The following is a 13,833-nucleotide window of genomic DNA, read 5'->3' on the forward strand; positions in this document are numbered from 1 at the left end:
TAAATGGTAAGTTTTGGAGGGTTTAGTTCTTTTCACAGATAACTTTTTGATATTAATGTAATTATTTGTAATGGATTGATATAAATGAAGTCAAAATGGGGGGGGGACTTGAAGTGATAAAAATTTTTAGCTGTTCATAGCAAGATATATTCAGCTTGTTAACATTACACATCATCAGAAGTGTTCCCACAACTCTTCACATATGTGTTACGCTCACTCCATCCGGTCACTGCTGGTATAGTGTTGACCAGGAGTCTCCCCAGCTCTGCACAGTATACTCTTTGATGCAGTACAAACTCCATAAAGGCCAGGGATAGCGTAGTGTTCCCACGTTGCCTGTCCATCGTTCCCATGGATGCGGGCTGGGTATAGTATGGAATAAAAAAGTGTTGGCTGGGGTGAACTCTGGACATCACCTGAACGTGCCAAGGAGGACCCCATAGTAAAAAAAAACAAAAAAAAAACAGAAATCTGGAAATCACTGCTGGTATAATACAAGGAGAATATCAAAAAGTTCATACCTTTACCTAGAAATAACAGCCCTAGAAAGGTGAAACTTCAGAGACACTTTAACCCTTTTCTACGAAATCACCATGTATAGTAACACATTTCTCTCATCTATGGATCAGTTATTGATCATAAAGTCTTGATCAGCCTTGATCATAAAGTCTGCACTTTTTGCCTGAAACCACAATACCACTTCATTGATGACTTCCTTAGATGAATCAAAGTGGCATCCACACAATGGTTCCTTCATTTCTCAAAACAAGAAGTCTGAAGGTGCTAGGTCAGGAGAGTGGGGTGGGTCTGCAATAGTTCAAAGCATTACAAAAATCCAACAGTTGGCGAGAACATTGCATTCGACATTGCTTCTGAAAAGGAGTCAGCAATCTTGGAACCCATCTTGCAGAGACCTTAGACATGTGCAGGTGGTCATGTAAAATGCTGTGGGCAGACACATAACTAATTCCCACTCTATTTGTGATGAAATTAATTGTCACATGTTTGTCACTCAGCACCAGCTGCTCAATGTTTGCAACTGTCTCACTGTCTGTGGATGTTGATGGCCTTTCTTTCTCTTGGCTCATCAAAGACTTGTATGACCGCACTGGAACTCCCATTTCCACTTTTTTACAGTGTCATAGTATGGGCAATTCTGCCCATATACACCTTTCATTTCTTCGTCAATTTCCTGAGCTTTCTTGCCATGCAAATGCAGGAACTTGATCACTGCTTGATACTCCACTTTGTCAACCATAGCATCCTTCCACAGATTCTGGGCTCCACCTCTGGTGTACGATCACCTACAGGAATGAAATTTCACATGTTAGTTATTGAATATGTAGACAACTTATATTAAAAACAGTATCTTCCTACTGATGTTTTATCTAGGTCAGGGTATGAACTTTTTGATATCCCATCCTAGAGGTAAAAAGATTATATGTAAAGTTGATCAAAATGTTCTCAAGAGCCATAATAACACAACTGGCCTGAACAGTGTCTACTAGCCAGCCTGTGAGCTGTACCTTCAAAATTTAAATACAGGAACTCCCCAACTTACGTAACACTCAACTGACGGAAATTCACTTTACGTAAGTTTTCACTAGCCGATGCAAACTTAAAAAAATTGTGGAAACGTATTTTGCATCCCGTAGGAATAAATGGAGGTATCGTGAAAATATTGTTATGTGAACCCAATAGCACATTGGTTTTTTTTTTTTTTTTTTTTTTGTAATTTGTTCCAAGTCCTTGGAAGTTGAAAATATTGCTATATAACTAAGCTATTTATCTCTCTCTCTCTCTCTCTCTCTCTCTCTCTCTCTCTCTCTCTCTAAAAGGTCGTTTTTGTAATGGAATTTGCACTACCCTTTCATTAGTATCATATGTTCCCGTTATAAGAATCAATTTTGAACGCCTTTGTGTGATATTTTTCAAAAGCACATTTCTGAGGTCATGACCATAAACCAATAAAAACAATTTACACTTTCTGGTTTATTGGGCTTTTCTGTTAGTGCATCTAATTATAAACAAGTAGTAAACTCAGTCTTATTGCATTTGCGTATCAATAACTGCAATTGTGTGGGTTTTTATGATATTATGGTGAAATGTGTTCCCCTTCACTGAAAGCTTAAATAATAATATAAAAACAAATTTTCAGAAAATTCTCTTCATTCCTATTTACATATTACAATGATGAAGGGAAAGTGACCAACAAAAAGTGCAAATGGTGGTAGTGCCAGGAAACGAAACAAAATTGATTTAGAAATTAAGATGAGAATGATTAAGAAGTGCGAAGCAGAACAAAGTTTGTCATCTACTGCAAGGTAATTAGGTCTCGCTGCTTCAACAGTGAATACTATTTTAAAGGACAGTGCACATATAAAAGAACATGTCAAAGGATCAACACACTTAAGATCAACAGTAATCACAAAACAGAGTTCAGGAGCTATATCGAAGATGGAACAGCTATTAATAATATGGATGGAAAATCAGTTTCAGAAGCAAGGGCCGCAGAGGAAAATACAATGACAGGTTTCAAAGCATCAAAAGATAGAGCAACGCTCTTGCTGGGGCTACTGCAGCAGTAGATTACAGATTAAAACCACTGCTTGTGTACCATTCTGGAAATCCTCATGCATTTAAAGGCATCAATAAAGCCACCCTACCCATTTCTGATTGAACCAGAGAGCATGGATAACAATATATCTCTTTGAGGATTGGTTTAAATGCTGCTTTATTCCCAAGGTTAAAAATATTTCTATCGCCAAACACAACTTCACTTACCAACCTAAAGATCAGGGTGTTTTTTAGAATTTTAAAGCATACTATTTACGCACATTTGTTCAGGCATTGTCTGCAGTAGATGATGGGGAAAATTTTACGTTAAGAGACTTTTGGAAATCTTAAATATTTACCATGGCATCTTAAACATTAATAAGGCCTGGGTGGAAATTACTAAAAGTTGTTTAAATGAAGCATGGAAGAAAACATGCCCACGGCACATAAAAGGCTTTGAAGGATTTGGAAAAATGAGTGGACACGCTTCGTCAGGGCTCTTCAGTTTAGTGGATTGGATTACTGTTGATTATTGCTTTTAAATATTTGATTTTTTTAGTATGTTGTTGGATTATTCTGTTATAGGTTTTCCTGTAACAGTTTGATTTTTATAATATTATAGGATATCATTTTTTAAAGTTAATTTTCATTGATATTTAGCTAATTTTATAATGGTAATTATGAGATCTGCCTTAACAAGTCACAGGGTATCGTGACTCAAACGGAAATAGCAGATGGTGATTTACGTGTGAGTCGTGATTTAATCCATTGCGGAACCTCTGGAATGTTTTCCAAGGTCGAACTGGTAACTAATCACAGCTCACCTGGGGATTCTTTTCTTTGTGATCCATGTAAGCAGTGCCTGATCTTAAATTACAATTTGGTGCACTGATGGAACAATTTGAGTAACTGAAAAAACGGGTGCTTGCTCTCGAGAATAATGCATCTGGGAGCTCGTCAGGGACTCAAGACTACAGCAATCTACCAAGTGATGCACTCCTGATTCGGGCCTCAAAACAGAAAAACCATGTGCAAACTACTCTGGTTCAAAAGGACTTCATTTTATTAGGAGACTCTATTGTCAGGGAAATGGGGAAATATTTATTGTAACAAGGATAGGTGGAGTAGAACAAGGGTATGTCTGCCGGGAGCAACTATTAATGATGTCACCAACAGATTGTCAGATTTTAAGGGGGGTAAAAAGAATATTATTATTCATGTGGGGACTAATAACATTAAACGTACACGATCTGACAATTTGTTGGAAAAATACAGGACCGTGCTGAGGAAATGTCGCGATCTAGGCCACAATGTCTATGTGTCTGCAATTCTGCCCAGACACGATAGGAGGGATTATATGTTAAAAGCCTTGTGGATTAATTCAAGACTTGAAGGACTCTGCAAGGCTTTTGGGGGGAAATTTCTATCAGCTTGGCCCACAATTGTAGGTAGAAGGAATTTGTTTTGTAGAGATGGGATACACTTAAACAAAGGTGGTGCAAACGTTTTTGCCAGTATTATTGAGGATACCTTAAAGGTTCGGGGAAACTGCTAGTTGGGGGGGGGGTAATACTAACACGCATTTATCTGATAATATTGGTCAGAGTAACTCTTGCACATACCTCAAGAGTTCTTATCTGTTTCCCCAACTGGACATGTTTCCCCAAATGGACACTAGAAAGGCTTTTGATACTGTTGCACATGGAAGACTGCTGCACAAATTGGAGCAGTGTGGCATTGGAGGCAAATTGCTGCTATGGATAAAGGGGTGGTTGAGGGGGAGAAGACAGAGTGGTAATCAATGGACACTGCTCATCTTGGACTAATGTTATTAGTGGAGTCCCTCAGGGTTCAGTATTGGGTCCATTATTGTTTTCTGTATTTATAAATGATATTGATGATGGTATATCAAGCTTAATGTCCAAGTTTGCAGACGACACGAAAGTTGGCAGGGTTGTCAAGGACACTACTGACACTATGCTACCGCAACAGGATCTGGAAAGGTTGAGCAGATGGGCTGAGAGGTGGCAAATGAAGTTTAACATTGACAAATGTAAAGTACTACATATGGGAAACAGCAACCCCAGAGCAACGTATCAACTCTGTGGTACTATACTGACAGTGGTAGAGAATGAAAGGGACGTGGGGGTGGTCGTGCAGGCAGATATGAAGTTTTCTGAGCAGTGCAGACGGGCTGCAAGAGTAGCTCATGGTGTACTGTCGATGATATATAGGAATTTTTCTAGCAAGGATAAGGAGGTGATTATTCCCTTGTATAAGGCAATGGTCAGACCCCACCTAGAGTAGGGGTCTGACCAAAGGCTTAAGACCTGTATACAGGTCTGGAGGCCTCATTTCAAGAAGGATGTAGAGATGCTGGAACGAGTGCAGAGAAGGGCAACAAGAGTAGTGAATGGAACAAAGGGGTGCTCTTACGAAGAAAGGCTTAAGTTTGGCAAATTACAGTGTCTGGAGACTAGGCACCAGCGAGGTGATCTGATAGAGGGGTATAAAGCCTTGAATGGTTTGAGCATGCTCAATGCTGATGGGATTCTTCCTCTTGCTCAGAATAATCACCTGAGAGGGCATAAATTCAAATTGAGAAAAGACAGATGTAGGATAGTCGTGAGGAAATTTGCCTTTAGCCAGCGGGTGGTTGGTTGGTGGAATAGACTTCCATCCCTTGTCGTGGAAGTTGATAGCCTAAATAAGTTTAAGGCTCAGCTGGACAGGTATTTCGAACGAACAGAGGGGTGAAGTGTAAGTGGTTATTTTTTATTTATTTATTTATTTTTATTTTTTGGCTGATGCTGCATAAGCTTGCTTTCTTGCATCAAATGTCTCTACTAATGCTAATGCTATTATCTAGATATTCTGGAGGCAGAAACATTTCAAGTGAGCAGGCAGCTACTGGCAGGAAACAAAGCCTAAAAAACTTTAAGGGTTGTGTTAGGGTTGTTAAATATACAAGAACAGTAAGTCTTAATTGTTTATATAGTTATGTTAGAAGTGTCTCAATAAAATGAGCGAATTCGAACTGCCGGTTAAAACAAGTACCGCGGACATAATAGGGCTTATGGAAACGTGGTGCCAACTGGAAATAGGGGATGATGAGTTTAGTACGGCTTGTATAATGTATTTAGGAAGGATAGGGTGGATAGAAGGGGTGGTGGGGGTAATGCTTCTTATCAAAAACAGCCTGTGTGCAATGATAGCTTTCCCGGATTCAACATTTCACGTGCTAGTATAGAATCTGTACGGTGTGAGATAGTTGAAAACAAAGGTATAATGCGAGTAGGAGTAATCTACAGACCAGGTGATTGTGAAGATTATGACGAAAGCCTCTACATGCAAATGGTGTTGTTGTTACTTTGTTTTTAGGAGCATAGCAACTAAGGCCATATTGCTCCACATGCAAATGGAATGGGCAAGTAAGCGTCAATGTCTTATTATGGGCGATTTCAATTTGCCTCTGATTGATTGGATAAGATGGGAAGGAAACTCGACATGGAGAACAAAATTTTTAAACCAACTAGATGACTGTTATTTGTATCAACATGTCAGGGAAAGTACTAGAGAAAAGAATATCCTAGACCTCATCATCACCCGTGAATCAGATGACAACAGGGCTGACAGTAGAGGAACCAGTAGCAGGAAGTGATCACGGAGATCTACGGTGAATAATGAAGAGAGAGAGAGAGAGAGAGAGAGAGAGAGAGAGAGAGAGAGAGAGAGAGAGAGAGAGAGAGAGAGAGAGAGAGAGAGAGAGAGAGAGAGAGAGAGAGAGAGAGAGAGAGAGAGAAAGAGAGAGAGAGAGAGAGAGAGAGGTAGCAGTAGTAAAAGGCAAAGGAATGGGTTTTAATTTAAGAAAAGGAAATTACGATGCCTTAAAGTGCTACATGGCCTCTATTAACTGGATAGATATCACATAGAAAACGAATACAATTGAACTGTGGTATGCTTTTAAAACATTAATCACAGATGCCTTGAATGCGTATTTACCATTAAAAAAATACTCCACGAGGAGGGTTCCAAGTTGGATGAATAGTGAAATTGCCACATTACTTGAGCAGAAAAAGGTGGCATGGAAAAGTTACAGAGCAATAAAAAGTACTGAAGCCTATAACAGTTACAAGATGATCTGTAATAGAGCCACAGAAAAGGTTTGACAGGCAAAGGCAGTTTATGAGAAATAGCAAGCAAACAGAGCAAAGAGGGGGGATAAGGAATTCTTCACATATATAAATGCTAAGAAGAGGAGGACAAACCAGATCGGATCTTTACATAAGGGAAAGGGGATAATATTAAATACACCACCCGCCATTGCAGATGAACTCAACAGTTATTTTTCATCGATATTTACAGAAGAAAACCTTTTGTGGCAATGGGAAATTCTAGGAGCGAAGTTAAAAAATATGTAATTAATGATATTGAAATTTCGCAAGATTATTTAATAAAAAAACTTTCGAGCCTACAGGCCAGTAAGGCTCCTGGAGTTGATGGAATATACCGTATAATCTTAAGGGAGGCGGCAAGTGAGTGCACTGAACCATTGAGGCTAATTATGCGAGCATCACTAGACTCTGGGGAGATTCCGTTGGATTGGAAAAGTGCCAATCTCCCATATATAAGGGTGGTTCTAAGAGTGAAGTATTTGACTTACTCTGAAGTGGGAAATTATTGACCTGTCAGTCTGGCTTCAATGGTAGGGAAAATCATGGAGGCAATGATCAAGGGTGGAATTCAAGGATCATTTGGATAGAATTAAAATTCTCAAGGATACTCAGCATGGTTTTCTAAAGGGAAAATCATATTTAACAAATCTGGTTTGCTAAATTTGAAAGGGTCACTCATGAGCTGGATTAAGGGAATCATTTCAACATTGTTTATTTAGATTTCAGCAAAGTTTTTGACTCAGTCTCACATAAGCAGTTGCTTTATAAGCTGGAACAGGTTGGAATCACTGGGAAAACCCTTAGATGGATATCAGGATGGCTTCAGGGCAGGAGACAGAAGGTTGTGATAAATGGCTATTCTTCAGCTTGGTTTCATGTAAGAAGTGGGGTTCTCCAAGGATCAGTATTAGGACCACTGTTGTTTTTAATTTTCATAAACGATATTAATGAAGGGATAGAGGGCATGATGTCTAAATTTGCAGATGATGTTAAAATTGGTAGCATAGTTAATGATCACTGTCAAGCTGAGCTTCTTCAGAGAGACCTAGATAGACTTCAGGAATGGTCAGAAAAATGGCAGCTATGCTTTAATCCAACAAAGTGTAAGGTATTACACCTGGGAAACAGTAATCCCAAAATTATTTATCACTTGGTGGAGTTCAACTAAACCCAGTACTGGAGGAAAGGGACTTGGGTGTTAGGATACAGTCAGACATGAAATTCTCTGAGCATTGTAAACAGGTTGCAAGGAAGGCCCATGGTGTCCTATCGATGATCTATCGAACTTATCCCATTATATAAGGCTTTTGTTAGACCACACTTGGAATACTGTGTTCAAGTACGGAGAGTGGACCTAAAGAAAGACATTGAGCTTCTTTAAGTGCAAAGACGGGTAACTCGCCTGGTGAGATTGGCAAAAGGGTATCCTTATGAAGAAAGACTTTGAATATGTGAGTTGCAAAGTTTGGAAACTAGACACCTTAGAGGAGATTTGATTGAGGTGTTTAAAGCTCTGAGAGGCATCAGTAAAATGAATGAGGACGAAATTATAAATGATGCTAGAACTAGGGGACATAAATTCAAGTTACGGGGGGGGGGAGATGTTTAGATTGGACTGCGGGAAGTTTTATTTTAGCTAGCGAGTTATAAATCACTGGAATAAGTTGCCTACAATGGGTGGTAGAAGCTGACAGTTTGGGGAAATTCAAAGGTCATCTGGATAGTACCTTCAGGTGAGGGAAACACATAGGATGATAGGTTTAATTTCCTTTTCTTTTATTAATTATTAGTTTTTTGTTTTATCATTGTTTAACTCGGGGTTTTTTTTTTTTTTTTTTTTGGCTGGTGCAGCATAAGCCATAGGCTTTCTTGCACCATGCGGCCATTACTAATACTAATACTAAAAGACGAATCATATGAAGAGGTTACAGATAAGATTGTAAAGGTTGCAGAGCTACTTCAGTTGGAGATTAATGCCAAAGATGTAGAGGAGTTAATAGAGGAAGAAAACAAGGAATTATCTAACAAAGACTTATTGACTTACAGGCAGCGATAGTGAAAGAAGAAAATGCTGACGAAACTCAAGATGAACCAAATGAGGAGCCAAGATGCTTCATCACCAGAGAGATGGCAATGGCGAGGTTTGAGAAGATGGATCCTGACAGCGAACGATTCTTAAAATTTAACAGAGGAGTGAATGATATGCTTGCTTGCTACAAAGAAATCACCGTCGTCATCCATTAATATGTTCTTTCGTAAGGTTGAGTGGCCGACCTCTTCTAAATATCCACAGCCCTCAACCTCCGCAGCAGCTTACTTAGCAGCTGATGACATCGATTCTGGCAATGATGCTCGAGAGGTAAAACTTACTGACGTTATGCCCATCTCCTCTCTTTTTTTGTAATTTTATAATTTTGAATTTTTTTTTTTAATTGCACGCTTTTGTAATTTTTACTGCGCATGAGATAAAAAATTCTATTTACATGTTCATCAAACATTTCCTTTTTGATTCAATCAATTCAGCAAGCACAGCTGCGAGTGCTGTACAATCATGGGGGAAATTCTGACTTATGTAGTGTTCCGTGGAAAGCAACCCTTACATAAGTCGAGGAGTTCCTGTTGTGTAATGGATCTCACCATAATGCCAGTCATAAGACACAACTATACTGCATAAGAGAACAGAGGAGAGATGTCTGTGCTTTGCTCTAATGGCAAAACACAGTTTTCACCATTATTTCAAAAAATGTCCTATAAATTTATATATCACTTTATTCTTCCATTAAGCACAATGGTAGTACTGCAAACACATGAGATCAGCCATTCCTCTGTGGTGTGAAAACCACACCCCCACTCCACTTGCTTTGGTTCCCATCTAGGTGGCCATCTCCAGTACAGTATACATCCACAACTTATGTACAGCAAACAAAATATGTTGCTAAGCAGCGTTACTTTTCCACAGAAAACACTAATACTAAATTTCATTATACAACTTTTGCAACTTGTTTTATGTATTTCTGTCCTCATTGGACAAATATAATTAAATTTCTCTTTGGAAAAATAATAGTGACAAAAAATAATTCAATCCTCAGGTGAGCTCCATTTTTCTTAAAAAAATAATAATAATTTGGAGAAATTACTCCAAACCTTTTAGAAAAAAACTAAACAAGTATGTAAAAGTATAAATGAAATGTAAAGCATGGAAATTTCACTCCCGGTACTGAAAAAATGAAACCAAAGCATCAGCAAATATTAAGCATGTGGTCTTATTCAATCACTTATGCTGTTATTTCAGCTAAACATCAAGCAGAGCCAGAATACTTTTGGCCTGTATCAATAAATCTGGCAAGTCAACATTTGAAACATATAGCAAAAACTTGACCTCAAATCCAGAAGGAAAGTATTTTCCATAAAAGATACATGATTTCAATAAATCTGGGAAAAGTTAGCAGATATATCATAGCATATGTTAGAGCAAGTTCTGCAACAAGATCTAGAAAAATTACACAGATGGGCTAAGAATTATCAACTGAAGTTTAACATCAACAGATGCAAGGAACTGCATATGGGTAGCAGTAATCCCAGAATTAAATACCAACTATATGGCACCACCACGGGATAGTGGAGAACAAAAAAGACTTTGAGTAATCTAGACAAGACTTCAGTTATAGTTCAGACACAGCATGGGTTTGTTAAGGGGAAGTCTTGATTGACCAATTTGATTGAATACCATGTGGTCACAAAGGAACTGGATGCAAAGAATAATTTTGATATCATATAATTGGATCTTAGGACGGCTTTTGATTCTGTTGCACATGGAAGACTGCTGCTCAAATTCAAGTAGTGTGGCATTGGAGGCAAATTGCTGCTATGGGTAAAGGGATGGTTGAGTGGGAGAAGACAGAGAGTGGTAATCAATGGTCACTGCTCTTCATGGACTAATGTTATTAGTGGAGTCCCCCAAGGTTCAGTGTTGGGTCCATTGTTGTTTTCTGTAATTATTAATGATATTGATGATGGAATATCAGGCTTAATGTCTAAGTTTGCAGACGACACAAAGGTTGGCAGGGTTGCTAATTACACTAATGACAGTACGCATTGCATCAGGATCTAGAAAAGTTGAGCAGATGGGCTGAGAGGTGGCAACTGAAGTTTAAAGTTGACAAATGTAAAGTACTGCATATGGAAAGCAGTAACCCCAGAGTAACATATCAACTGGGTGGTACTACACTAAGGATGGTAGAGAATGAAAAGGACCTGGGGGTAATTGTGCAGTCAGTGTGAAGTTTTCTGAGCAGTGCAAACAGTCTGCAAGAGTAGCTCATAGTGTCTAGTCAGTGATATATAGGAATTTTTCTAGCAGGGAAAAGGATGTGATTATCCCTTTGTCAGGCCAATGAGTACTGTATACAGGTCTGGAGGCCACATTTTAGGAAAGATGCAGAGTTGCTGGAACAAGTACAGAGAAGGGCAACAAGATTAGTGAATGGAACAAAGGGTTGCTCTTGTGAAGAAAGGCTTAAGTTTTGCAAATTACAGTGTCTGGAGACTAGGCGCCTGCGAGGTGATCTGATTGAAGTGTATAAGGCCTTGAATGGTTGGGCATGCTCAACGCTGATAGGATTCTTCCTCTTGCCCAGATTAATTGCCTGGAGGGACATAAATTGAAATTGAGGAAAGACAGTTGTAGACTAGATGCTCCGGGGATATGCGGTGGTCATTCCCTGACCTTTCCACATCCTCTGTATTTGGTGGTCATAGGCTCGGACCCTGGTCTAATCAAGAGGCATCTGCTACACACTGTCGCTCCTGCCCACCTGGCTATGGAGGCACCAATTAGATAGTGTTGACTGACTAACAGCTACTAACATTGAGGGCTTTTTTTGCTGTTGTTGCATCCTCCTTCTTGTAGTTCTAGATAATAAGATTATTAAATTAGTGTAACTATCAATTTAAAATACAACATTGCACTAGGAGAAAAGCAATAAATGGTACATGAGTACTTAAGTGTAATTAAGCATCAGAGGATACACTGCCATCGTCGACAGTAACATCTTTTGCTTCTTGAAAATACTTGTCCCAAGAAAGAGGTGTATAATCTCTTTTCCGGTTCATTCCCTTTCTGCTTCCAAACCTGAAACAAGAAAAGTTTCTATAAAGAGAATATCCATGATCTAAACAAAAATAAATCATGAATTTAAAAAATATAAAATGATTTCTCATGCATAATACCACAGTGGGACTTATAAAGTGATTGTTGTAACAAGTTTCCAATCAAATTCAAGAAGGGAGGGTAGCATTTTCAAAACTTCAACCCACCCCATATGTGAGAATCCAAGTACAGTAGCTGCAGACATATTGTTACTGTCACTAGAGTCCCAATTTTGCATTGACTGAAATGAAAGCTATATTTTATGAATAAACGACAATCACAGAAGGTGCCATTTATTTAATAAGCATATGTACTTCAATATAATCGAATTACAAAAAACTTTTATTTCACAAATTTATTTTTCTGGGAAGAATATAAATAGCAAACGGATAAAAGTCCTTGCCATTATAATAATTATTACAAGTAGGATCAGCTCAAGGCATGTTGTTGTTGTTGTTATTTGGTTTTTAGGAGCATTAGCAACTAATGCCTTATTGCTCCGGGATATGCGGTGGTCATTCCCTGATCTTTCTGCATCCTCCGTATTTGGTGGTGACGGGCTCGAACCCCGGTCTAATCAAGAAGCATGTGCTATGCACTGCTGCTCCTTCCCACCTAGCTACGGAGGTGCCTCAAAGCATGTACTAAGGCTGTAATACACAGGCACTGCAAAACGTAGAACACCTTGTAAAATAACAGGTCAACGCTTGATATTTTTAATAGCACCAAAATCACCATTTTATCAAAATATATCAAAATCACCATCTTATATAATACATCAAAATGAATCTACTGATTACAGATTATTCTAAAGGAAGCCTTTTGCCTTGTGACTCAGTTTTAAAGATAATTTCTAACTTTATGATGAGTATATTAAAAAATGGCATGTGCTCATGCTAAATGTTTTAAATTAAATAATGTAAACATTTTTATAATTCTGATATAGACCTTGCCATCAATATATAATTTTCTCAATGGTTATCAACAATAAATATTTTAATGAAGACAATCATACAACTCATTTAAGTATCATACAACTCATTTAAGATACGAAAATATATTGAGATACGAAGATATATTTGAAGTCACTTTCAAATTAATATACTGTTTAATAACTCAAGCACCACTCAATGGAGACATTTAAACTACCCATTACCATGTAAAAAAGAGGAGATCTGATTGAGGTGCTTAAGGCTTTGGACTGATCATAGCCAATTTGTAGTGACTGTTGGAACAAACTTCCATTTGGTGTTGTGGAAGTGGATAGCTGGAATAAATTTGAGGAGATAAACAAATAATTAGATGGATGAGACAGATGATGTGGTAATTGTTATTTTTATTTTTTTTTTTTTTTTTTGGCTGATGCTGTATAAGCTTGCTTTCTTGCATAATCTGCCAATACTAATAATAAAATTTTTTATTACATATAGAATTTAATAAATAGTTACAGGAGGGGAATGCAAACACTTTAGGAAATTGAAGTGTGCAAAATATCCCATTTTTTGTTGAAATGATTAAGACCATGATGTGTGAGTATATCAGGTCATCAGTAGTAAATTTAATGTATTCTAAGGCAGTTTGCACTACCTTTACACGAATTTACTAAAGCGATGAGTGTGGAGGGGGGGGGAACTTTTACAGAGAATTTCTCTAATTTGCAAGGGGAATTGCAATCTCTGACAATTTCCAAACTGGTGGCAAGAAGTATATCCACTGCACCTGCATGGAGGGTGCAATTTTCTGTAAATGAAAATACAAGGAAATTTAATGGAAGCAAGTATGAATCATAATAATGTAAATCAAGTGGACAACCAACATCCTGTGAACCTTTCCTTGTGGTCCGAAGTGATTCATTTAAAAAATTGACAATAAAGAATGGGACCATATCCTACTATGCAGTTTTTCTCATCAGTGATCATTAAAATGAGCCTAATCAGGAGTACCTATAAATGT

The 13,833-nt window shown here is 38.1% G+C and overlaps 1 protein-coding gene across 1 annotated transcript in view; it reads right to left on the reverse strand.

Annotated features, from left to right (window-relative positions):
- LOC150089219 (protein phosphatase methylesterase 1) overlaps positions 1-13,833 on the reverse strand; it is a 273,882-nt gene that overhangs the window by 248,972 nt on the left and 11,077 nt on the right. Inside the window, exon 2 of the mRNA XM_090390380.1 lies at positions 11,760-11,862. Coding sequence (XP_090246506.1) covers positions 11,760-11,862 — 103 coding nt within the window. The remainder of the gene's footprint in view (positions 1-11,759; positions 11,863-13,833) is intronic.

This window comes from Mastigoproctus giganteus, chromosome 2 (assembly GCF_048544385.1).
Source record: "Mastigoproctus giganteus isolate SK-2022 chromosome 2, ASM4854438v1, whole genome shotgun sequence".
Taxonomy (NCBI): domain Eukaryota; kingdom Metazoa; phylum Arthropoda; class Arachnida; order Uropygi; family Thelyphonidae; genus Mastigoproctus; species Mastigoproctus giganteus.